This window comes from Salmo salar, chromosome ssa11, assembly GCF_905237065.1.
Source record: "Salmo salar chromosome ssa11, Ssal_v3.1, whole genome shotgun sequence".
Lineage (NCBI taxonomy): Eukaryota > Metazoa > Chordata > Actinopteri > Salmoniformes > Salmonidae > Salmo > Salmo salar.
In genome coordinates, this window is record NC_059452.1 from 40089473 (window position 1) to 40117179 (window position 27707).

General features: G+C 45.5%; 1 protein-coding gene across 2 annotated transcripts in view; it reads right to left on the bottom strand.

Annotated features, from left to right (window-relative positions):
• Positions 1-27707, bottom strand: part of LOC106562773 (activating signal cointegrator 1) — a 73127-nt gene that overhangs the window by 40222 nt on the left and 5198 nt on the right. For both annotated transcript variants that reach the window (XR_006757578.1, XM_014127773.2), the window contains exons 9-10: positions 24884-25008; positions 24361-24452 (exon numbers count right to left, since the gene is read on the bottom strand). Coding sequence is in view for 1 of the 2 variants with exons in the window: in XM_014127773.2 (XP_013983248.2) it covers positions 24361-24452; positions 24884-25008 (217 nt within the window). In the remaining variant the exon portion in view is untranslated. The remainder of the gene's footprint in view (positions 1-24360; positions 24453-24883; positions 25009-27707) is intronic.

A 27707-nucleotide genomic window follows, 5' to 3' on the forward strand; every position in this document is an offset into this window, starting at 1 on the left:
GAAATCAGGAAGCGGCGGCTTTTCATGACGGCTCGCTTCTTTCCTCTACACCCCCTCTGTCTCTCTTAAGAGCAGCACTGAAGGTTGTGACAAATCCAGGGCTTTTAGGAGAATGGACAAGACAGACAGTTTGTGTGGTTCCTGACAAACTGGGAGAGGTGATGGGCTGCTTATTACACATCCCAGTCAACGCTGAACTGACTGTAATAACCGCATGTGATGAAACATCATTGAACACCCTCTGAAGCTCAACAGGGATTCCACAGTGGCGGCTTGTTGTAGAACCCGATAGAAACACACTAGTGGTGATGGTGTTTTGCAGTCCGACTCTGAATGACACTCCGGTATCGAAGTGTGAGGTTCACCCTTTGAGTGCTTCTCTTTTAAAGTGGGAGAGTAGCGCCGTAAATCTCTCACTTGGCTATGGGGGAGGTGTATTTTCAAGACCGGTGCAGCCAGTCCCTTACAGAAGACGTTAAATGCTTCCCTTACATGTGTTTTCGCCTGCTGTGATGCGTGCTCTCACATAAAGCTAACTTGGGAGTCTGTAAGCACATTCAGCAGTAGTAGTATTTATCCAGGTTTTGAAAGGAAAACAAAATGGTGGTTGTGGTGGTCCGTCTAAACTCGGATGAATTGAGAGCAGCTGAATCCAGCGTCTGAGTGAGCTCATGTCAAAAACACAGCCGGTCGCCCGCTCTTTCATCCTCCATTAGCCAATTAGCATTTAAAGCTGTTGAATCGAGCCGGCTTTGCCTCCCCTCCCCGAGTCTAATTGTTTCCATACCATGTTAATCAAAAAGGCATGAAACATTGGGCCATAGCAGTGCCGCGGCTCACTCAAACACTCCAAATGCATCAGGCATGATCTAATGAGGTCAAAATACACACGCTAACAAAGGGATAAAACTGACTCCATAAAAGCCTTCATTGTTCCATATTCCAAAACCTCTCTGATAACGTACGCACTGAAGGTTTGACATTTTTAATTAAGAGCCACATTTGTACAGTTTGCCCTAATGTTTTAAATTAAACTGCACCCCAACAAAGGAAGTATATAAAAAAACATTGAGGTTGAGTCTAGGTTCTCGAAATCTTCTGTCTCAAATCATGCAAATGTCTTAGTGTTGATGAAAACATGAGGGCAGATTGGACCTCAAACTGGTTCAAGTATTCAATTGCTAGTTTTGTGCTAATTCTCTCACAGTCACAAACACTGGGAAGATGTGTCCAATATGTGCAACTCTTCCAACAGTTGGGAGAATTTCCAAATCGTTAACAAGCGGGCACCGCCAGGTTTGACTGCTGCCAATGTTGCTATGGTTTCACTGACAATGGCAACTCTCTCAGCAATGTTACAGGCACCTTCTTTTAGTTTTGCAACGATACCCTCATTAAAAAAGTGTTTTTGCGTGTTCAAGGAGAGGACACAGTGAACTAGCTAGCTCTTCTTTGAGAGTCTTCAGTCTGCTAAGGATTCCGCGGCTCAATGTACTGCAGCTCTTTAATAATAGTTTCTCAGGTGTTGAGTGGTGGGTTAGCCACCTTCCCTACAGTACAGACATTTCAGAAGAGAGGCTCTTGAATGAAAACACAACCCCCTATAAACACAGTGGGAAAAAAGGAAGGAAAAAAAATGGCTTGCAGCCTCGCCATCCGCCTCAGCCAAGTTAATAAACGGCCCATTCTTTTCAATTTGCTGGGATATTGCCAGCGGGCTGCAACAATAAGCGCCTGTAATAATATGAAATTCAGAGTCCATTGGAGACAAGAGACATACTCTGCAGGATGGGGATGTTGGCAGGTGAGGAGGATATTACAGGATCATTCAAGGGGCAGAGAAAGTACACCAAGGCCCCCCAAAGGCTGCGCCCAGCTATGTCCCCTCACAAAGACACGGGATAGAAGTTGGCCCTCAGCACAGATCTAGGAGCAGTTCACCCTCGTCAAACACAAACCTCAATCACAAGTGGGTAACTGCTAAAGTTACTTCAGATCAACAACTAGCGTGAACTCCAACCTGCACGGCCCAAAACTACAGAAAAACACAGCTCTGGGCTTCTAACAGAACAGCAAGAGCCCTATAAGCTATATGGGTCCATGCTGCTTGTCTATAACTGGTGAACAAACCAATACTGTTTGCTCTGCCTCCCCCCTCTCACTCTCCCTGGTCCTTTTCAGCTGCTGTCGGCAATTAGGGGAGGCAGAGACAAGCAATCTCCTCTCTCTCTCTCTCTCTCTCTCTCTCTCTGAGGCCAGGCGCAGCGCGGCAGCGGTGGTGGTAATGGGCCTGTGTGGCTGTGGCTTTGGCCCTGCCTGGTCAGGCCCCGCTTGGCTGCACTCAATCTCAGCCCAATAAAAATGCCTTCATTGGCAGGGAGCTACTGAGCCACAGGAGCAGGGAGCTGTGGAGGAGGCTTTTAACAAAGGGTGGGAAAAAGAGGGAGGGTGGGAAGAGAGGGAGAGACAGAGATGGATAGAGACAGAGAGAAGAGGCAGAGAAATCAGAAGAGAAAGAGAGAAACAGAGAGAGACGGAGAGAGACAAAGACAGAAAAAGAGAGAGAGTGGGTGAAAAACACCAAATACTAAGTAGAGGCTTGTCAAGGCTGGTTTCACACTGAGAATAAAGAAACAGATGGACTGGTCTGAGTCCCGTTGATGGGTCATGTCTGGAGGTGAGTGTGTTAACTCTCCAGACATCAGGCCCCAGCGACCTGTGTCTTCACTGCAAATCCACTTCAAGCTAAAATAAATGATGGTGGTGGAGGGTGGCTTTTCAGATCACTGAGCTTCAATATAGTCATTCTTGTTCCACCCATTCATTCATTCTCATCCAGCTGATTGTAGCTTTGTAGCCGTTTATTCGGACTGCTCCTAGGAAATCTTTTAAAATGTGTTACATTTAATGTTTTGAACAAATTACAAAGTCGAGGAGTCGTGGAAAAACTAGTAAAGAGAAGTATTTGGAGAGGGCAGACATCCTGAAGAACAAAGTGACTGACCACCTTAAGGATTCTAGCTTTATAAACCATTTGCTTTAGTAACACGAAGCACCCAAACAAGTCTGAAATTGCCAAGAAGCTGACAACACTCCTTCAGTAGCATAACACATTTCTGTTAAATGGCTGAAAATCTTCATTGCCACAACTTTCACCACAAGAATATTGTGAGAAAGTAATCCAAATCAATATGAAACTGCTGTATTAGACTCTCCTTCACCCACAGAATCAACCGGTGTCAAGTAGGAGAGTGCACATGAATAATCTAAGAGTGTCCAACACCAACTCATTTATTTTTTACATTATTAATACCCTCAAGCCGAGGAAAGACATGTCTGCTTATTAGGAGCTCCGAGCCGGCAAGGAGGGTCGTTCAATTATTCCATTGTGTCAGTCCCCTCGACTGCTAAAACACAGCTACATACCCAGGCTAAACATGAGGACTTTTATTTCCAATACAGCCATACTGGGACCTCTGGTGTTGATTTAAGTTTATCTGAAGAACAAAGGCTGTTTTATGTGGATAATTATAAAAGGACTTATTACATAGTCTCTCCTGGCAGACTGACTGTTAACGCTAACATAAATGGAGTAGCTAGTTAGCGCACGCAAGACATGGTTCCGAGTTGTAACTATGACACAATTGATAATGAAAGCTAACATTGTCCTTTTCAACTGCTGAACTGAAACACTGTCAACTGAAACAGCTCCTGTTCAGCCCAGTCAAAGGTCTTCTCTGTCCTGGCACCCCATTGGTGGAACCAGTTTCCCCCTGATGCTAGGACAGCAGCCTCCCAGCCAATCCTCTGAAAACATCTGAAATCCTTCCTCTTCAGTATCTTCAATAACACATCTCAGTCTTACATACCCCCCAAAAACAACAACATTGCACTTACTTTTCCTACTAGCTCCGAGTTGGCTGATAATCTCTTTATTTACGACAAATGTACTTACTATGACTGTGATGTGGTTGTCTCACCTAGCTATCTTAATATGAATGCACTAACTGTCAGTCGCTGTGGATAAGTGTTTGTAAAATCATTAGTTGCTACATACATTTTTTGACTTATCCATTAAGTGCTATATAGTCATTTTATACAATTGTTTTTAAGAACATAACTTGTGTCTCATGAGCTTAGTTCAACTGTCACACCCCATCAGAACCCAACATATGACCTCCAATGTTTGTTTCTCCAATGTTACATTTCTCCAGGCCTATCCCTCAGCTTTTTAACAAAACCACTTTGTTATTGTTTTAATGAAAGATTAAAGCTTTAAAAAAGGTCCAATGCAGTCATTTTTATCTCAATATCAAATCATTTCTGGGTAAAAATGAAGTACCTTACTGTGATTGTAGTCAATGAAATGGTCAAAAAGAAGCAAAAATAACTTCTTAGCAAAGATTGCTCAAGCAATAATTTATCTAGAACTGTGTTCTGAGTGGGGAGGGGAAAAGTGAAAAGTAGCTGTTATTGGCAGAGAGGTCTGGAACTCTCGTATTGGTCTATTAACTCATTTACTGCCTGGTGATGTCACCAGTCAGGCCAAAACTCCAACCCACCTAAACAGGCTGACATTTTAGGCGGTCTTTTCAAACCGCTCTTACACTAAAAGCACATTATCATCATTTTCAAAATGTTATAGTAATATCCCAACCTCAGTGTGGACAACTATAGAAAACACAACATTTCATTTTTGACTGCACTGGGACTTTAAAGCTCCTGCAGTTTGACAAGTGGGTCGGAGCACCATGGTTTATTTATTTTACCTCAGGGCTCCACAAACATGACGATTCAAATCGCAGAGAGCCTCAGTGAAGAGCTAGCAAGAGACACATTAGCAATTTAGCTTTAGTGATGACAGGTGTAATGAAGTCATGTGTTTGCGCAGGAAGATTTACACCGGTTGCCTCGCATAGCGAAGTCCCATTTTCCCAGCCATGTTTATGACTTCACCTCCTGTGGTGGGCCTCGAGCGGCAAGAAAACAGGACGGCCTCACAACACTCACAGTGTTTTTAGACTCAACAACTTTTCCCACTGTTGGAACGCTCCTGGCATTGGGCCTGATATACAGTATAAGCCTACAGTTACCTTTCTGTCTGAAGTCTACTAGGTTCTGACAGAGAAGGAAAATACCGTGTTTAACCTACTCTGTGTAGAATATTTGTAAATTCGACATCTCTTCTTTTGACTATTTAGGGAATAACGATGCACTTGAGAAAATTGTCTCAGTAAACCTATACTAAACATTTAAATACCACTTGACAAAAGGTTATCAAATAGCACTTGGACAAAAATGCTAGAGGAAATATAGAACTACAGTGTAAGAAATAATACACCATAAAATCATGGAATCATTGCACCTACATGTGTTGAATGTACACTTGTGTTAGTGGGCAGACTATTGTACATGTGTTGAATGTACATTTGTGTTAGTGGGCAGACTATCGTACATGTGTTGAATGTACATTTGTGTTAGTGGGCAGACTATCGTACATGTGTTGAATGTACATTTGTGTTAGTGGGCAGACTATTGTACATGTGTTGAATGTACATTTGTGTTAGTGGGCAGACTATCGTACATGTGTTGAATGTACATTTGTGTTAGTGGGCAGACTATTGTACATGTGTTGAATGTACACTTGTGTTAGTGGGCAGACTATTGTACATGTGCACTGCATTAGACAACCTCTTTACCTAGCACACGGCTTTACCCAACTTTACACACGCGCACGCACGTACACACATGAATTCCCCCAGGGACAATTACCATGTCTGCTTTCAAAACCAGACTTCAAAGAACTCCAGGGAATCTTAAGCATTAAAACTTGTTATTTTCTTCCACAATCTCCCTTTATCCCCATCACAAATCCAGCTCCTTTAGTGGCAATACTGTCAGCGAAATGGATTGGATTTCAGTCAGCTAACAAACCGTTTCATGGTTGCATTTTGATTTGATAATAGGGAAATGGAGACAGAGAGGGAGTTCATGAACGCGTCTCTCTCCTGAGGTGAGTGTTAGCTTTGATAGTGGGCCGATGGAAAAGAGTCCCCCATCTGTGTTCACTCAGCCCCTGTGGGAAGTGGTTGGCTCTCGGTCTCTCTGTCCTGGCTGCTTGCTCACACATGAAAGAAAAGATGTGAATCTATACATGTGAAAATACAAGAACACCTATCCCATAGTTAAAATAATATTATACTGTGGCACTAGTAATACTGTAAAGTTACAATATATTTTCTATGATTTTTTATTATTATGGAAAATGAGAAACAAATATACTAAGTGTCCAGGTTACATAGAGGCTCTTGGTTTGACTGAGAGCTCTTCCCACAGGCTGTTGTTGAAGTGGAGGTGGTACAGGAGAAGCTGTGTTGAAGTGGAGGTGGTACAGGAGAAGCTGTGTTGAAGTGGAGGTGGTACAGGAGAAGCTGTGTTGAAGTGGAGGTGGTACAGGAGAAGCTGTGTTGAAGTGGAGGTGGTACAGGAGAAGCTGTGTTGGAGTGGAGGTGGTACAGGAGAAGCTGTGTTGAAGTGGAGGTGGTACAGGAGAAGCTGTGTTGAAGTGGAGGTGGTACAGGAGAAGCTGTGTTGAAGTGGAGGTGGTACAGGAGAAGCTGTGTTGAAGTGGAGGTGGTACAGGAGAAGCTGTGTTGAAGTGGAGGTGGTACAGGAGAAGCTGTGTTGAAGTGGAGGTGGTACAAGAGAAGCTGTGTTGGAGTGGAGGTGGTACAGGAGAAGCTGTGTTGGAGTGGAGGTGGTACAGGAGAAGCTGTGTTGGAGTGGAGGTGGTACAAGAGAAGCTGTGTTGGAGTGGAGGTGGTACAAGAGAAGCTGTGTTGGAGTGGAGGTGGTACAGGAGAAGCTGTGTTGGAGTGGAGGTGGTACAGGAGAAGCTGTGTTGGAGTGGAGGTGGTACAAGAGAAGCTCTGTTGGAGTGGAGGTGGTACAGGAGAAGCTGTGTTGGAGTGGAGGTGGTACAAGAGAAGCTGTGTTGGAGTGGAGGTGGTACAAGAGAAGCTGTGTTGGAGTGGAGGTGGTACAAGAGAAGCTGTGTTGGAGTGGAGGTGGTACAAGAGAAGCTGTGTTGGAGTGGAGGTGGTACAAGAGAAGCTGTGTTGGAGTGGAGGTGGTACAAGAGAAGCTGTGTTGGAGTGGAGGTGGTACAAGAGAAGCTGTGTTGGAGTGGAGGTGGTACAAGAGAAGCTGTGTTGGAGTGGAGGTGGTACAAGAGAAGCTGTGTTGGAGTGGAGGTGGTACAAGAGAAGCTGTGTTGGAGTGGAGGTGGTACAGGAGAAGCTGTGTTGGAGTGGAGCTGGTACAGGAGAAGCTGTTTGGTCATCAAGCCTCAGATTGTGACACACACAGGGCGAGAGGATGACTGGAGGAGGACTTGGCAGCGGGGCATCCTCTCCTCCTTTTCCCTCCCTCGCTCTCATCTGTCACTGGGAGGAAGTTGCTGAGCAGACAAACCTTCGCCTGAGGAGCACAATTGAGTTTGTAATCTCTTGACCCTGCAGCAGCGGTACAGCCAGCCAGCTCCCTCCCTCCCTCCCTCCCTCCCTCGTTCTCTCAGTCATGAAGACAGATGCCTGTAGCAGTGATGCTGCTTAGCTGGAGGTCTGACAAGGTGATGCCTCCTGCTCCATTACACACACACATGGACATTATATATACAGAGACACGTGTGCGCACGCACGCCATGTGCCAAAACACACAGACACACACACACACACACACACACACGTGTACACACACACACACACACACACACACACACACACACACACAGCCTGTCTAGCCCTGTCCTCTGAGTTGAAATGATGTCGTGACGCACCCACGGAACGCTGACACAAACAAAGGAGCTAAATGTCAGACAGATGTAAGACTGGGGGCCTGATCCTGTGACACGGGGACAAGCAGCAGCCTGGGTGACAGGACCAGCCTGGGTGACAGGACCAGCCTGGGTGACAGGACCAGCCTGGGTGACAGGACCAGCCTCACAGTGAATACAATAAACCAGCTCAAAAAGCTCCAGGCATGGCGGCTATTTTTTATCATTCCAACAGAGTTCCTTCTGGAATGGCAGCACCTCCACATAAGCATACCTACCTTATTCCTCCACTGTCCCAGCAAGCAAGATGGCCGTCCTCCAGACCTTGCCAAACACCTGCCGACTACACCACAATTTGGCCAAGTGTAGAAACAGCCCCTAACAGAGGCATTAGGCAATGTCTATAAACAGCCCTAACAGAGGCATTAGGCCAAGTCTTGAAACAGCCCCTAACAGAGGCATTAGGCCAAGTGTGGAAACAGCCCCTAACAGAGGCATTAGGCCAAGTGTAGAAACAGCCCCTAACAGAGGCATTAGGCCAAGTCTAGAAACAGCCCCTAACAGAGGCATTAGGCCAAGTCTAGAAACAGCCCCTAACAGAGGCATTAGGCCAAGTCTAGAAACAGCCCCTAACAGAGGCATTAGGCCAAGTCTAGAAACAGCCCTTAACAGAGGCATTAGGCCAAGTCTAGAAACAGCCCCTAACAGAGGCATTAGGCCAAGTCTAGAAACAGCCCCTAACAGAGGCATTAGGCCAAGTCTAGAAAAACAGAGGCATTAGGCCAAGTCTAGAAACAGCCCCTAACAGAGGCATTAGGCCAAGTCTAGAAACAGCCCCTAACAGAGGCATTAGGCCAAGTCTAGAAACAGCCCCTAACAGAGGCATTAGGCCAAGTCTAGAAACAGCCCCTAACAGAGGCATTAGGCCAAGTCTAGAAACAGCCCCTAACAGAGGCATTAGGCCAAGTCTAGAAACAGCCCCTAACAGAGGCATTAGGCCAAGTCTAGAAACAGCCCCTAAGAGAGGCATTAGGCCAAGTCTAGAAACAGCCCCTAACAGAGGCATTAGGCCAAGTCTAGAAACAGCCCCTAACAGAGGCATTAGGCCAAGTCTAGAAACAGCCCTTAACAGAGGCATTAGGCCAAGTCTAGAAACAGCCCCTAACAGAGGCATTAGGCCAAGTCTAGAAACAGCCCCTAACAGAGGCATTAGGCCAAGTCTAGAAACAGCCCCTAACAGAGGCATTAGGCCAAGTCTAGAAACAGCCCCTAACAGAGGCATTAGGCCAAGTCTAGAAACAGCCCCTAAGAGAGGCATTAGGCCAAATCTAGAAACAGCCCCTAACAGAGGCATATGTGTATGATCTGAGAAGATTGGATGGGTGTTAGCTATATAGCGGAAATTGCACTTAGTGAATCAGAGGGCAAGGTGGACCCAACTAGCATATTGCTTATATCTATCCAATTATTTTCAGATGTACAGTAAGTGTCTAGTTGGTGGAGGCTCGGGGTTGTGTCTGGACTGGGTCAGGGACCATTCCTTTCCCAACTCCAAGCAGAAAACTGGCAAAGACGTAGGCCTCACAGGGAGCCATTTTGGGGCATCCATCGTGAACACCAGACGTGGAGACTGAAAACAATGGCAACTAGCTCTTTGCTTCTTTAAAGCTTATTAGAGAGAAGGGGAACATTGATTTCTGGGAAGGCACTGAGATTGTGGTGTTAAATGAAGGGCTTAGATTTTTCTAACAATGATATCCTAATTTAATACTCAGATAGCTATTAGTCCAGGCATTTCTTCAACAACTGAGTAACAGTGGACTAAAATACTTACAGGGATGAGTATAAAGAATCTATCTTGGAATTCAATTACTTCTCTTTGATTGTGTATAATAGTCTTCAGCATTCTAAGACTGAGCTTTTAAAACATCAAAGACAACTCATTTGATGTGACGGTTTTGGATATCTGAGGTAGGAAGGACACAGTGAGCAAAATACATCAATTACTATTAGTCTGGTTTAGTGCACTAACAAACAAAAACCAAACAGAACTGGGCAAATGACCAAACACTAACTGACTTTCCTCACTGAAACTGAAAGGCATGTAATTAAGTGGTTCTGAAAACAGTAGTGAAATTGTAAGTAGTGCAACCATTTAGTCCAGCAGATGGACATATGTATTGTTCATGGTGTTGTAGACCTGTGGCTGGGCTGGGCTGGGCTGGCTGGGCTGGGCTGGCTGGGCTGGCCTGGGCTGGGCTGGCCTGGCCTGGCCTGGGCTGGCTGGCGTGGGCTGGCTGGGCTGGCTGGCCTGGGCTGGCTGTCTGGCTGGTTGTCTTTCAGAGCCTGGGGACTGGGGCTGAATGCATTCCACACCACCACTGCAGCATCACATGTTGTCTGACCTCTCTCTGCCATGGCAAACTGCCTAGCATGGAAACAGAGCGTGTGTGTGTGTGTGTGTGTGTGTGTTTGTGTGAGCGTGTGGCTACAAATTGGGGTGAGTGTTCAAAGCCTCTCCCTCACGCGCCCACGCACGTGGAGACACACATACAAAAGATAATGAAGCCTGTTCCTAGTGAAATTTAATTCTTAACGACCACATCCACCTTCACAGCCGCGACAGGAAAAACAATATTTTCCAGGGGCTGATAAAGGAGAAGACAGGGAAAGACAGCGGGGCGACTGAAGATTCACACAACGTTACAGAAACAGAGGGGGCAAAAAATAGGATAACGTGACTTCCTTTAACCTGTCTCCCATATATCCACTGTGTGTGTGTGTGTGTGTGTGTGTGTGTGTGTGTGTGTGTGTGTGTGTGTGTGTGTGTGTGTGTCTTGCAGGAAGGCTTTTCAGCATATAAATACTGCATTACCGCACATGGAAACGTAGGCATCAGTTGGAGCTTGCGGACGCACTAACAAGGAGAGGAGAGCAACTCCGGAGGTCAGCCCTGGAAACGCTATAGGACACAGACACTCTGGAGGTCAGCCCTGGAAACGCTATAGGACACAGACACTCTGGAGGTCAGCCCTGGAGGTCAGCCCTGGAGGTCAGCCCTGGAAACGCTATAGGACACAGACACTCTGGAGGTCAGCCCTGGAGGTCAGCCCTGGAAACGCTATAGGACACAGACACTCTGGAGGTCAGCCCTGGAGGTCAGCCCTGGAAACGCTATAGGACACAGACACTCTGGAGGTCAGCCCTGGAGGTCAGCCCTGGAGGTCAGCCCTGGAAACGCTATAGGACACAGACAGAGACACTCCGGAGGTCAGCCCTGGAAACGCTATAGGACACAGACAGAGACACTCCGGAGGTCAGCCCTGGAAACGCTTATAGGACACAGACAGAGACACTCCGGAGGTCAGCCCTGGAAACGCTATAGGACACAGACAGAGACACTCCGGAGGTCAGCCCTGGAAACGCTATAGGACACAGACAGAGACACTCCGGAGGTCAGCCCTGGAAACGCTATAGGACACAGACAGAGACACTCCGGAGGTCAGCCCTGGAAACGCTATAGGACACAGACAGAGACACTCCGGAGGTCAGCCCTGGAAACGCTATAGGACACAGACAGAGACACTCCGGAGGTCAGCCCTGGAAACGCTATAGGACACAGACAGGAAAATCCCAAATGGAGACCAATTGTTGTTCTAACTGATTATAATAAGTCATAACAACTATAACATAATGAACAGCCCTGATAAAAGCTACATGACTTGTGGTTATACCGACTAACCTAATGACACGCTAGGTAGCTATTCACATTGTAACATATGAATGTCTGAATACTTAGATCTTCTTATGATACATTAGCCACATAAAGACAAACACACACTCTCTTTCTTCCTCACACACCCATTACACATCATACGCACACACTGTGGAACCTCTGCTGAAACACAAATTGCAAGTCCACATGACCCGGCCCGTGGTCAGTCAATAGAGATCAATAGAGCACTCAGCTCCACTAAAAGGAGAAATAGGAGCTAGCTTTGTCTCTGCATATATCTCCTTTAACCATGCCAGATTAGACTACCTGCCCTGCGGTCGCTAACACAGCGCTAAGGCAGGCTAAGCTAGGGAATGGTGTGAAAAATCTGGCTCTTATTAAGAGCTTGGTTCGATCCAATCTATTTGGCGGGGTAGATTGTGGGTGTGTGGTTTAGGGCTTGGGGTGTCCTAGGCTATGAATTAGCAGTGAATCTGAAAACGCACACATGACATTTATGCATAGTGTATATAGATGTGGGACATTATGTTAAACTGCTTTGTCTAAATAACTTGATGTGATTCTAAAAATACTTTATTTGTCAGCAACTGTGGGGTGAATATATTTTTGAAGTGGAATGAAATAGTGTAGCCAACAGTCATCTCGCCATCTCTAGTTCTTTCTATATACTGGGGGATACATACAGTATTATAAACTGGGAGGTTCGAGCCCTGAATGGCTGACAGCCGTGGTATATCAGACCACATACCACAGGTATGACAAAACATTTATTTTTACTGCTCTAATTACATTGGTAACCAGTTTACAATAGCAATAAGGCACCTCGGGGGTGTGATATATGGCCAATATACCACGGCTAAGGGTTGTATCCAGGCACTCCGCGTAACAGCAGCCCTTAGCCGTGGTATATTGGCCATATACCACACCCCCTCTGGCCTTATTGTTTAAGTATACAACATCTAGCTACGACCTAGATGTGGTATGCAGTTGAGGCCAGTTGGACGTACTTCCAAATACTGAAAAACGACATGAAGTGGCTTATGGTAGAGAAATTAACATTCAATTCTCTGGCAACAGCTCTGGTGGACATTCCTGCAGTCACATCTGTGGCATTGTGTGACAAAACTACACATTTCAGAGTGGCCTTTTATTGTCCCCAGCACAAGTTGCACCTGTGTAATTGTAATGGAAATTATATGATTAAAGGTTTGACTAAATGATTTCACTCAGAAACCATATAACTTGTTGAAATGTATTCCAAATAAGGCTATAATAAATGGGTTAAAAACTAGACACTGTTACTATTTCAAAATGAACAGGGCATAGTTGAGACGACCTTGTGAGAGGAACAGGAACAGGGCCTCCCTAAGTTAGGGAGGGGAACAACTGCCCGAAAACGGCTAGGCTGGCAAAAGATAAGGAGACAGGTGGTCTGGGTACTGTGGAAAAATACAGCCGCCTAAAGCGGGGTGGAGTTCTCTACTGATGTAAGTTTATTTGTGTGTGTGTGTGGTAATATAAAAGGCTGTGTGCATTGTATGAATTGGAGAACTTTCACAAATAAACGTTTTCACCCTTGTAGGCTGGGGATGTTAACAAATTTGTGCACCAAATGAGAGAAATAAGCTTTTTGTGCATATGAAAGTCAGTCTCTCCCTCGCTCTCAAATTGAGTTGAATCAACAGATCACAGCACATACTTTACTTCCTGGTTTGCTCCTAAAGGGTACACCTACAATGGCCGCCAGTCCAGCCATTATGCCGTCTTTGACTTGAATGGGGATGACCGTTCTATTCCTTCTATACTATGGCAGCACATGCAGTCAGGAGCGGAGGAGATGAGAAAGTGGGCTTGTTTATTTATTTTTTTACTGTGGCCAATTACCGTCATCCAAAATTCCATGACCATCACAGCCCTACATGAATGCTTGCTGCACAGTGGTAATAATTGGCAATTATATGTTAGAAACCTACTCCTTCCTTCAATCACTCAAAAACACTCGCCTGTTCTCTTTCAATCAAATTCCCTTTTATCCTCTCTCTGTCTCCCTCTCTGTCCTTAATAATAAACACACCACCTACTTCATTCCTTACCTTGTCATTACCTCACTCACAACCCTGTCCATACGGACTTATAACGCCTTTATACATATTTAATGCAAATACATATCCCATACATATTTTCCTCTTCTCACTTCCCCACCTCCCCCTGTCCATCCACTCCTCCTCCCTCTATTCTCCCTCCATCCACCCCTCCATCTACCTCACCCTTGTCACTTCAACCACCTTAGTCAACCTCTCCCTAATTCCTTCTCCACATCCTCCCCCTCGACCCCCCCACCTCTCTCCCAACCCAATCCTCCCTCCCTCCCTCTCCACTTCCCTCCGCAGGCTGATGATACCCAGGAGCAGGTTACAGAGAGGTGGGCGGTAAGCCTTGTGTGGACTTAGGAGGCATCATTTCCCCTCCTGCCACGGCAGTAGCGATGGGGGAAAAACATTGACACAGTTACATATCGGGATATTATGTTTGATGATATATTGTATTGTATTGACATTATCACTATATTATTTTTGTGCTAGTTTGCTGTACCTGCACCAATATTCCAGTATTTTACTTAGCTTGTTATCTATCATCTTTTTAAATACGGAGGCAATTTGTTTTCAGCACTTTTATTTCCAGGACTGATCAAAACTGGTTTTCTCATAGCTCCTTTTCCCTCTGCAACAGCAATATGTTTGGAACATCGAGTTGCAATACATATATAATCGTGAGAATCTCAATACATATCGAATCTGCACCCGAGTATGGTGATAATATCGTATCGCGAGGTCCCTGGCAACTCCCAGCCCTACAGTACAGTAAATCCCCTGCCTGCCTCACACACGGCGGCTCTAGGGAGCGGGCTAGCTACAGCGCTAGCGACGTTATGCTAACTCCCATTATCTAACATGGGAAAACAGGCGGCTACGGCTAAATGGCTAGCGTGAAGGAAATGGAGAGCGATCCACACACTCCTACGTATTTACTTACACTACTCGAAGGATGATACAGTATTTCGGCTATACTCTAGTCCTGTGTAGCTTCTAGCTGGTCTCCCTCTCTTCTCCCTCTCCTGAAAGGCTACATTGAAAGGGACTTTTATTTATGGCTGCCTTGTGTACCTCTCTGCAAGCACACACACACACACACACACACACACACACACACACACACACACACACACACACACACACACACACACACACACACACACACACACACACACACACACACACACACACACACACACACACACACGAAAAGGCGGTCACACAGCCCCCGACATGATTTTATGGCCCTGAAAAGGTTGGGTAGGTGAGAGAAAGTAGACTGAACAAAGGGAAAGATTCCTATTCAAATAGTCCTAGTAGTCAGGGTCACACAGTAAGCCTATAGTGGTCTCAAGGTTTAGTGCATTTCCCAGATGTAGGTTATCCTATTTCCATGTACGACGCCTATTAGGTCACTCCAGCTAAACAGAACCATTTAAAACAGGAAAAATACAGGAAAAATGTATCATTTGATTGGAAAAGTGAAAACAATAAGAGTGATTTGTTGCCATTGTCTATTCACCTCCCACACACACGGACTTCAGAATCACCCGTACAGCAAAGTAATCAGAGCCAATTACATTTCACCAGCACAGTTTATATATCTCATAAAAAAAATAAGCGTGCCAATTTCCAAACTGTGTCAATATCTCATTAGAGCTAATGTGTGTGTATGAGGGGTGAGTGAGAGTTTGTGTGTGTGTTAAGGGTGGCGTGTGTGTGAGGAGGGGAGGGGTGGCAGAGATGCAGTCACAGATGTTTTCACTGTCCCGATCGCATCCGGGGAAATAAAACAAACAGCCAGGTCAATTAGAGACAGGGTGCTTCTTCAACAAACTAGATAAAAAATAAACAGGATTTTGGGGGATTTTCACAAAATGTAATCCATAGTCCAATGGAGGAAGGATTGTTGACATATATGACATTTGTATCTTAAAGCATAATTGAGAAAAATGAATATTGAAAATACAACATTTTTGATATGCCACATTTTCTATACATGGTTGAAGATAATATACTCTAAAGTTATGAGCATAGTAGTCAATATAACCAATCACAGCCCTCCTTTTAATTGTATCATTACACATCCTGCAAATCCCCAGCAGAGGGCGACCATTGTGAATCCATTTTCACATTCACTCTGTTAATGCTAAAAGTAGCAGAAATCCCACTCTGGAACTTTGGCATGCCCGTAGTAGAATATATGATGTTCAACAATATATACTGAACAAAAATATAAAACGCAACATGCAAGAATTTCAAAAGATTTTACTGAGTTACTTTATATAAAGAAATCAATCTATTGGAATAAATAAATTAGGCCCTAATCTATGGATTTCACATGACTGGGAATACAGTGCCTTGCAAAAGTATTCATCCCCCTTGGCTTTTTTCCTATTTTGTTGCATTACAACCTGTGATTTAAATTTTATTTAATTTGTATTTAATGTAATAGACATACACAAAATAGTCCAAATTGGTGAAGTGCAATGAAAAAAATAACTTGTTTCAAAAAATTCTAAAAAACAAAAAAAAGTGTTGAGTGCATATGTATTCACCCCCTTTGCTATGAAGCCCCTAAATAAGATCTGGTGCAACCAATTACCTTCAGAAGTCACATAATTAGTTAAATAAAGCTCACCTGTGTGCAATCTAAGTGTCACATGATTTCAGTATATATACACACACCTGTTCTGAAAGGCCCCAGTGTCTGCAACACCACTAAGGAAGGGGCACCACCAAGCAAGCAGCACCATGAAGACCAAGGAGCTCTCCAAAAAGGTCAGGGACAAAGTTGTGGAGAAGTACAGATCAGGGTTGGGTTCTAACATTTTTTCTCTAAACTTTGAACATCCCAAGGAGCACCGTTAAATCCATTATTTAAAAAATGGAACGCATATGGCACCAAAACAAACCTGCCAAGAGAGGGCCGCCCACCAAAACTCAAAGACCAGGCAAGGAGGGCAACAGTCAGAGAAGGAACAAAGAGACCAAAGATAACCAAAGTTATATCCTGCCTGTTTGACCCTGTCTGGGGGTATCGTCGGACGGGGCCATAGTGTCTCCTGACCCCTCCTGTCTCAGCCTCCAGTATATATGCTGCAATAGTTTGTGTCAGGGGGCTAGGGTCAGTCTTATATCTGGAGAATTTCTCCCGTCTTATCCGGTGTCCTGTGTGAATTTAAGTATGCATTCTCCAATTCTCTCTCTGAGGACCTGAGCCCTAGGACCATGCCTCAGGACTACCTGGCCTGATGACTCCTTGCTGTCCCCAGTCCACCTGGTCATGCTGCTGCTCCAGTTTCAACTGTTCTGCCTGCGACTATGGAACCCTGACCTGTTCACTGGACGTGCTACCTTTCCCAGACCTGCTGTTTTCAACTCTCTAGAGAAAGCAGGAGCGGTAGAGATACTCTGAAAGCCAACTGACATTTACTCCTGAGGTGCTGACCTGTCGCACCCTCTACAACCGCTGTGATTATTATTATTTGACCCTGCTGGTCATCTATGAGCATTAACATCTTGGCCATGTTCTGTTATAATCTCCACCAGGCCCTGCCAGAGGAGGACTAGCCACCCCTCATAGCCTGGTTTCTTCCTAGGTTCTGGCCTTTCTAGGGAATTTTTCCTAGCCATCGTGCTTCTACACCCGCATTGCTTGCTGTTTGTGGTTTTAGGCTGGGTTTCTGTACAGCCCCTTGTGACATCAGCTGATGTAAGAAGGGCTTTAAAAATACATTTTACTGATAACCCTGAAGGAGCTGCAAAGCTCCACAGCAGAGATTGGAGTATCTGTCCATAGGACCACTTTAAGCCGTACACTCCAGAGCTGGGCTTTACAGAAGAGTGGCCAGAAAAAAAGCCATTGCTTAAATAAAAAAATAAGCAAACACATTTGGTGTTCGCCAAAAGGCATGTTGGAGACTCCCCAAACATAAGGTACTCTGGTCAGAGGAGACTAAAATTGAGCTTTTTGGCCATCAAGGCAAACACTATGTCTGGTGCAAACCCAACACCTCTCATCACCCCCCCGAGAACACCATCCCCACAGTGAAGCATGGTGGTGGCAGCATCATGCTGTGGGTATGTTTTTCATGAGCAGGGACTGGGAAACTGGTCAGAATTGAAGGAATGATGGATGGCACTAAATTCAAGGAAATTATTGAGGGAAACCCGTTTCAGTCTTCCAGAGATTTGAGACTGGGAGGGAGGTTCACCTTCCAGCAGGATAATGACCCTAAGCATACTACTAAAGGAACACTCGAGTGGTTTAAGGGGAAACATTTAACCTGTTGGGGATAGGGGGCAGTATTTACACGGCCGGATAAAAAACTTACCCGATTTAATCTGGTTACTACTCCTGCCCAGTAACTAGAATATGCATATAATTATTGGCTTTGGATAGAAAACACCCTAAAGTTTCTAAAACTGTTTGAATGGTGTCTGTGAGTATAACAGAACTCATATGGCAGGCAAAAACCTGAGAAGATTCCTTACAGGAAGTGGCCTGTCTGACAAGTTCTTGTTCATCTTGGCTCTGTTTATTGAAGACTGAGGATCTTTGCTGTAACGTGACACTTCCTACGGCTCCCATAGGCTCTCAGAACCCGGGAAAAAGCGGAATGATATCGAGGCAGCCCCTGGCTGAAACACATTAGCGCGTTTGGATAGTGGCCTGTCAGAGGACCATCAGACTGGGGCTCGTGCACGAGGGCACGAGATGTTTTTATTTTCTCTCTCTTTGAACGTAAACATGCTTTCCCAGTCGGAATATTATCGCTTTTTTACGAGAAAAATTGCATAAAAATTGATTTTAAACAGCGGTTGACATGCTTCGAAGTACGGTAATGGAATATTTAGAATTTTTTTGTCACGAAATGCGTCGTGCTCGTCACCCTTCTTTACCATTCGGATAGTGTCTTGAACGCACGAACAAAACGCCGCTATTTGGATATAACTATGGATTATTTGGGACCAAACCAACATTTGTTATTGAAGTAGAAGTCCTGGGAGTGCATTCTGACGAAGAACAGCAAAGGTAATAACATTTTTCTTATAGTAAATCTGACTTTGGTGAGTGCTAAACTTGCTGGGTGTCTAAATAGCTAGCCCTGTGATGCCGGGCTATCTACTAAGAATATTGCAAAATGTGCTTTCACCGAAAAGCTATTTTAAAATCGGACATAGCGAGTGCATAGAGGAGTTCTGTATCTATAATTCTTAAAATAATTGTTATGTTTTTTGTGAACGTTTATCGTGAGTAATTTAGTAAATTCACCGGAAGTGTTCGGTGGGAATGCTAGTCACATGCTAGTCACATGCTAATGTAAAAAGCTGGTTTTTGATATAAATATGAACTTGATTGAACAAAACATGCATGTACTGTATAACATAATGTCCTAGGGGTGTCATCTGATGAAGATCATCAAAGGTTAGTGCTGCATTTAGCTGTGGTTTGGGTTTATGTGACATTATATGCTAGCTTGAAAAATGGGTGTCTGATTATTTCTGGCTGGGTATCTGCTGACAATCTAATGTTTTGCTTTCGTTGTAAAGCCTTTTTGAAATCGGACAGTGTGGTTAGATTAACGAGACTCTTGTCTTTAAAATTGTGTAAAATAGTAATATGTTTGAGAAATTGAAGTAATAGCATTTCTAAGGTATTTGAATAACGCGCCACGGGATTACACTGGCTGTTGAGTAGGTGAGCAAGCGTCCCACCTAGCCCATAGAGGTTAAATGTCTTGGAATGGCCTAGTCAAAGCCCAGACCTCAATCCAATTGAGAATCTGTGGTATGACTTAAAGATTGCTGTACACCAGCGGAACCCATCCAATTTGAAGGAGCTGGAGCAGTTTTGTTTTGAATAATATTCTGCATCTTCAAAGTGGTAGGCATGTTGTGTAAATCAAATGATACAACCCCCCCCCCCCAAAAAACTATTTTAATTCCAGGTTGTAAGGCAACAAAATAAGAAAAATGCCAAGGGGGTAAATACTTTGCAAGCCACTGTACATACAGTATGCATCTGTTGGTCACAGATATCTTAGAAAAAGATAGGGGCGTGGATCAGAAAACCAGTCAGTATCTGGTGTGACCGACATTTGCCTAATGCAGCGTGACATCTCCTTCACATAGAGTTGATCAAGCTGTTGATTTTTGCCTGTGGAATGGTGTCCCACTCCTGTACAATGGCTTTGCAAAGTTTCTGGATATTGGCGGGAACTGGAACATGCTGGCGTACACGTCAATCCAGAGCAACCCAACCATGCTTAATGGGTGACATGACTGGTGAGTATGAAGGCCATGGAAGAACTGGGATATTTTCAGCTTCGAGGAATTGTGTACATATCCATGTGACACGGGGCTGTGCATTATCATGCTGAAACATGAGGTAACAGTATCTCTGTGCATTCAAATTGCCATCGCTAAAATGCAAGTGTTCGTTGTCTGTAGCTTATGCCTGCCCATACCATAACCTCAACATGGGTCCCTCCGTTCACAACATTGACATCAGCAAACCGCTTGCCCACACAACGCCATACACCTGGTCAGAGGTTGTGAGGGCGGTTGGATGCATTGCCTAATTCTCTGAAACGATGTGTGGGGCGTCTTATGGTATAGAAATGAACATTAAATTCTCTGGCAACAGCTGTGGTGCATATTCCTGTCAACGATGTAAACGCATTTGTGTAAAAAGATGGAGAGAAATAAGCTTTTGTGTGTATGGAAATGTTTTATTTTATTTAGGCTCAAGAAACATGGGACTAACACTATATGTTGCGATATATAATGGTTTAAGGACAACAAAGTCAAGGTATTGGAGTGGCCATCACAAAGCCCTGACCTCAATCCAACAGAAAATCTGTGGGTAGAACTGAAAAAGCAAGGAGGCCTACAAACCTGACTCAGTTACACCAGCTCTGTCAGGAGGAATGGGCCAAAATTCACCCAACTTATTGTGGGAGCTTGTGGAAGGCTACCCAAAAAGTTTGACCCAAGTTAAATTTAAAGGCAATGCTACCAAATACTAATTGAGTGTATGTAAACTTCTGACCCACTGGGAACGTGATGAAAGAAATAAAAGCTGAAATAAATAACCCTCTCTACTATTATTCTGACATTTCACATTCTTAGGATCTCCACTTTATTTTAACTGACCTAAGACGGAATTTTTACTAGGATTAAATGTCAGGAATAGTGAAACTGAGTTTAAATGTATTTGGCTAAGGTGTATGTATGTGATATATATATATATATATATATATATATATATATATATATATATATATATAGATATATATATATATATAATAGATAGATATATAAACACACAAATGTGCTAATCTAAAAATATATCCCTAAACTCAGGGTCTTTTCTGTTCTAGGAATCACCCAAACACTCTTTCTCTGGAGACAGACACGCACGGAACACAAAACAACATGCTTCCTTTTTTTTTTAAGACAGTGATTTCGCTGGTCAACATAATGGCTGACATAATAGAAAAGAACCAGCTCTGTGGTAAACCTCCATAGGAACAGGGAGCAGATGGAATCCATTCTAAATAAACCTAACCAAAACAACAAAGATCCCCATTCCTCATGGTTAAAACAAAACAGACATAGCTTTCAATCAATCCATGTTAGAAAGACTACAATGTTCAAAGAGCTGCTGGCAGCCTTAGTCATAGTGGTTTGGGGTGGAGTGGTACTGCCTTACTGGGCCATCCAGGCATTGAGGCATCTCCACATTTAAACAGCATGAAAGGCAAAAGATTAAAGACCACCGAGAGCACCAGTGCACCCGATTGATTCATTATACATCAAAGGGTGATGCCAGTCAATCTGCCTCCCTGAAACACAGCATTTCTCTCCATCTCATCTAACTGCTCTAGACGTAATGGGAACGTGGGTTAACTTAATACCATGTGGGTTTGGTTGATCACGTTTGTGTTTTAGATGATAGAGAAGGGGAGTAATATGGGTTGAATTGTGTTGTGGTTCAGCAGTGCTTTATGGTGATTGTGCTGCAGCCTCCAGTCAGTGTAAAATGGCTGGCTGTGGGTTGATGCTGAAGTGGTGCAGTACACCCTCTGCTGGTTAGAAGTTGTATAGCAGTAGGGAGGAAAAGAGGAAAGCCAATGATGTCATTGTAGTAGAATGATTACACCCTAGCCTAGGTCACCAACCTGTTCCTCTCTGGGAAATAAAACGAAAAAAAAAAAACACATTTATTTTTTATTTTTACAAGTACTCTGAAAAGCTACTAAATTACAGTAACAAGAGTAGTTATAATTAGTTACTTTCTACCTCTGCCAATCTGTTTCTCTATGGGATGCCCAGCTGTTGAACAAGTGTTCTACTTCAACTGGATTATTAGCAGACTATTTGAATCAGATGTGCTAGAGCTGGGTTGAAATAAATACGTATGTAAAGACTAGAAAAGGCAAACAAAGCTATAAAAAAAGATATGCTTTGTACCAGATACATTTACACTTTAAATCATCTAGCTGACGCTCTTATCCAGAGCGACATACAGGAGCAATTTTGGGTTAAGTGCCTTGCTCAAGGACACAACAACAGATTTTTCACATTGTCGGCTTGGGGAGTCGAACCACCGATCTTTCGGTTACTGGCCCAACGCTTTAACCGCTAGGCTACGTACCTATTAGCACCAATCTAAAGTTACATGTTAATTCAGTAACTAACTGAATTAGATTATATTAACTATCCGTGTTCAATCAAATGTTATTAGTCACATGCACCGAATACAAGAGTTGTAGACCTTACATTGAAATGCTTACTTACAAGCCCTTAACCAACAATGCAGTTAAGAAAATAAAGTAAGAGATTAGAAAAACAAATAATTAAAGAGCAGCAGTAAATAACAATAGCGGGGCTATATACAGGGGTACCGGTACAGAGTCAATGTGTCAATATGCGGGGGCACCGGTGTCGAGGTAACTGAGGTAATTATGTACATGCAGGTAGGGTTATTGAAGTGACTATGCATAGATAATAAACAGAGAGTAGCAGCAGCGTGGGGGGGGATAGTCTGGGTAGCCATTTGATTAGCTGTTTAGTAGTCTTATGGCTTGGGTGTAGAGGCTGTTTAGAAGCCTCTTGGACCTAGACTTGGCGTCCCGGTACCGCTTGCCGTGCGGTAGCAGAGAGGACAGTCTATGACTAGGGTGGCTGGAGTCTTTGACAATTTTTTGGGCCTTCCTCTGACACCGCTTGGTATGGAGTTCCTGGATGGCAGGGAGCTTGACCCCGGTGATGTACTGGGCCGTATGTACTACCCTCTGTAGTGCCTTGCGGTCGGAGGCCAAGCAGTTGCCATACCAGGCAGTGATGCAACCCGTCAGGATCCTCTCGATGGTGCAGCTGTAAAACCTTTTGAGGATCTGAGGACACATGCCATATCTTTTCAGTCTCCTGAGGGGGAAATAGGCTTTGTCGTGCCCTCTTCACGACTGTCTTGGTGTGTTTGGACCATTCTAGTTTGTTGTTGATGTGGACACCAAGGAACTTGAAGCTCTCAACCTGTTCCACTGCAGCCCCGTCGATGAGAATGGGGGCGTGCTCGGTCCTCCTTTTCCTGTAGTCCACAATCATCTCATTTGTCTTGGTTATGTTGAGGGAGAGGTTGTTGTCCTTGCACCACATGGTCAGGTCTCTGACCTCCTCCGTAAAGGCTGTCTCATCGTTGTCGGTGATCAGGCCTACCACTGTTGTGTCATCAGCAAACTTAATAATGCTGTTGGAGTCGTGCCTGGCCATGCAGTCATGGGTGAACAGGGAGTACAGGAAGGGACTGAGCACATACACCTGAGGGGACCCCGTGTTGAGGATCAGCGCGGCAGACGTGTTGTTGCCTACCCTTACCACCTGGGGGCGGCCCATCAGGAAGTCTAGGATCCAGTTGCAGAGGGAGGTGTTTAGGCCCAGGGTCCTTAGCTTAGTGATGAGCTTTGAAGCCACTATGGTGTTGAACGCTGAGCTGTAGTCAATGAATAGCATTCTCACATAGGTGTTCCTTTAGTCCAGGTGGGAAAGGGCAGTGTGGAGTGCAATAGAGATTGTGTCATCGGTGGATCTGTCGGTGCGGTATTTAAATTGGAGTGGGTTTCTGGGATAATGGTGTTGATGTGAGCCATGACCAGCCTTTCATGGCTCCAGACGTGAGTGCTACGGGGCAGTAGTCATTCAGGGAGGTTACCTTAGTGTTCTGGGGCACAGGAACTGTTACCTGACACCTATTACCTTGTAATTACGTTGACTTTGAAAATCCATTTCTGCATTGCTCCAAACAATAATGACAGGATTTTTTTGGAACAAAGCATTTCATCCCAGTTTAATCTAAGAGGATGACTACCGCTTGGAACAAGAGCCACTCGGCAGTCAAAAACAATATTCCGGGAACAGACAGTTTAAAATTCCATCCATTTTTCCAGACTCTCGGTTTTTATCTCTTGGAGTGTTTTCTTGGCTGAGAGGGAGGGGAAAAGACGTGAGACGTGTTGGGCGTGTCACGCCAGCCAGGCTGAAACTATGTCCTGTCTGTCTGCTAGAAGTCTCTGTGGTTCCTACACTAACCAGGAGAACATCACATAGCCTTCACAGAGAGCTAAGTGCTCGGAGTGTCCGGGCATGTTCGTACGCGTACCAGTAGGAAGGTACGCGGTCACACTAACCTGCTCCTTGTATTGCTCCTGAGACAGACAGTCGGTCATGTTGACACAGCCCAGCAGGCAGCTGGTGGGGTAGTCTTTAGGAAACTTAGGATCTGGGGAGAGGAGGGTGGTCAGTGAGAGTCAACAGAATGTTTACATACATCCTAATAAATATTTTCATTGATTGGTGTGTGTTTTGTATGGGGGGGGGGTTAGAGAACGTGGTAGACTGTCTGTGTGTAACAGTGTGTGTGTGTAACTGTGTGTGTGTGGGGGGTGTAGAGAAAGTGGCAGACTGTGTGTGTAACAGTGTGTGTCTGTGTGTGTGTGTGTGTGTGTGTGTAACTGTGTGTGGGGGGGTGTTGAGAAAGTGGTAGACTGTGTGTGTAACAGTGTGTGTGTGTGTGTGTGTAACTGTGTGTGTGGGGGGGGTGTTGAGAAAGTGGTAGACTGTGTGTGTAACAGTGTGTGTGTGTGTGTGTGTGTGTGTGTGTGTGTGTGTGTGTGTGTGTGTGTGTGTGTAACAGTGTGTGTGTGTGTGTACCTCTCTTGTAGATCTGAAGGAACATGTTCTCCACCTGAGTGACCTCCTCAGGGGTGGGCCTCTTGGCTGCAGCTGCTATCCACAGGATCCCGCGGTGGGATGTGTACCAGCTCCTCCCCTCCACCCTGGACACACATCATATTCCTTTTAGCAGACGCTTTTATCCAGACTGACTTAGTCATGCATTTTAACATACAGGTGTTCCCGGGAATCAAACCCACTATCCTGGCATTGCAATCGCCGTGCTCTACTAACTGAGCTACAGAGGACCGTGCTCTACTAACTGAGCTACAGGGGACCGTGCTCTACTAAGTGAGCTACAGGGGACCGTGCTCTACTAAGTGAGCTACAGGGGACCGTGCTCTACTAAGTGAGCTGCAGGGGACCGTGCTCTACTAAGTGAGCTGCAGGGGACCGTGCTCTACTAAGTGAGCTGCAGGGGACCGTGCTCTACTAAGTGAGCTGCAGGGGACCGGGCTCTACTAAGTGAACTGCAGGGGACCGGGCTCTACTAAGTGAGCTGCAGGGGACCGGGCTCTACTAAGTGAGCTGCAGGGGACCGGGCTCTACTAAGTGAGCTGCAGGGGACCGGGCTCTACTAAGTGAGCTGCAGGGGACCGGGCTCTACTAAGTGAGCTGCAGGGGACCGGGCTCTACTAAGTGAGCTGCAGGGGACCGGGCTCTACTAAGTGAGCTGCAGGGGACCGGGCTCTACTAACTGAGCTGCAGGGGACCGTGCTCTACTAACTGAGCTGCAGGGGACCGTGCTCTACTAACTGAGCTGCAGGGGACCGTGCTCTACTAACTGAGCTGCAGGGGACCGTGCTCTACTAACTGAGCTGCAGGGGACCGTGCTCTACTAACTGAGCTGCAGGGGACCGTGCTCTACTAACTGAGCTGCAGGGGACCGGGCTCTACTAACTGAGCTGCAGGGGACCGGGCTCTACTAACTGAGCTGCAGGGGACCGGGCTCTACTAACTGAGCTACAGGGGACCGGGCTCTACTAACTGAGCTACAGAGGACCGTGCTCTACTAACTGAGCTACAGAGGACCGTGCTCTACTAACTGAGCTACAGAGGACCGTGCTCTACTAACTGAGCTACAGAGGACCGTGCTCTACTAACTGAGCTACAGAGGACCGTGCTCTACTAACTGAGCTACAGAGGACCGTGCTCTACTAACTGAGCTACAGAGGACCGTGCTCTACTAACTGAGCTACAGAGGACCGTGCTCTACTAACTGAGCTACAGAGGACCGTGCTCTACTAACTGAGCTACAGAGGACCGTGCTCTACTAACTGAGCTACAGAGGACCGTGCTCTACTAACTGAGCTACAGAGGACCGTGCTCTACTAACTGAGCTACAGAGGACCGTGCTCTACTAACTGAGCTACAGAGGACCGTGCTCTACTAACTGAGCTACAGAGGACCGTGCTCTACTAACTGAGCTACAGAGGACCGTGCTCTACTAACTGAGCTACAGAGGACCGTGCTCTACTAACTGAGCTACAGAGGACCGTGCTCTACTAACTGAGCTGCAGGGGACCGTGCTCTACTAACTGAGCTGCAGGGGACCGTGCTCTACTAACTGAGCTACAGGGGACCGTGCTCTACTAACTGAGCTACAGAGGACCGTGCTCTACTAACTGAGCTACAGAGGACCGTGCTCTACTAACTGAGCCACAGAGGACCGTGCTCTACTAACTGAGCCACAGAGGACCGTGCTCTACTAACTGAGCCACAGAGGACCGTGCTCCACTAACTGAGCTACAGAGGACCGTGCTCCACTAACTGAGCCACAGAGGACCGTGCTCTACTAACTGAGCCACAGAGGACCGTGCTCTACTAACTGAGCCACAGAGGACCGTGCTCTACTAACTGAGCCACAGAGGACCGTGCTCTACTAACTGAGCTACAGAGGACCGGGCTCTACTAACTGAGCTACAGAGGACCGGGCTCTACTAACTGAGCTACAGAGGACCGTGCTCTACTAACTGAGCTACAGAGGACCGTGCTCTACTAACTGAGCTACAGAGGACCGTGCTCTACTAACTGAGCTACAGAGGACCGTGCTCTACTAACTGAGCTACAGAGGACCGTGCTTTACTAACTGAGCTACAGAGGACCGTGCTCTACTAACTGAGCTACAGAGGACCGTGCTCTACTAACTGACCGACAGAGGACCGTGCTCTACTAACTGAGCTACAGAGGACCGTGCTCTACTAACTGAGCTACAGAGGACCGTGCTCTACTAACTGAGCTACAGAGGACCGTGCTCTACTAACTGAGCTACAGAGGACTACATACATCAGTTTGTTCCCCTTCTTTGTAATGGCTAGTCAAAAAGGCTGCCTTTTGACCAATAACAAGGCCAATAGTGATGCTTTTTACCAATAACATAGTCCATTGTTTGTTGTGTTCCTACTCAATTCCTTTGCAGGGCCTTTTAATAATGTGTTATGTGCTTCCTGATATAGCATGGCCAGTAGGGATGTGTTTGACCAATAGCATGGCCAGTAGGGATGCGTTTGACCCATAGCATGGCCAGTAGAGATGCGTTTGACCCATAGCATGGCCAGTAGAGATGCGTTTGACCCATAGCATGGCCAGTAGAGATGCGTTTGACCCATAGCATGGCCAGTAGGGATGCGTTTGACCCATAGCATGGCCAGTAGGGATGCGTTTGACCCATAGCATGGCCAGTAGAGATGCGTTTGACCCATAGCATGGCCAGTAGGGATGCGTTTGACCCATAGCATGGCCAGTAGAGATGCGTTTGACCCATAGCATGGCCAGTAGAGATGCGTTTGACCCATAGCATGGC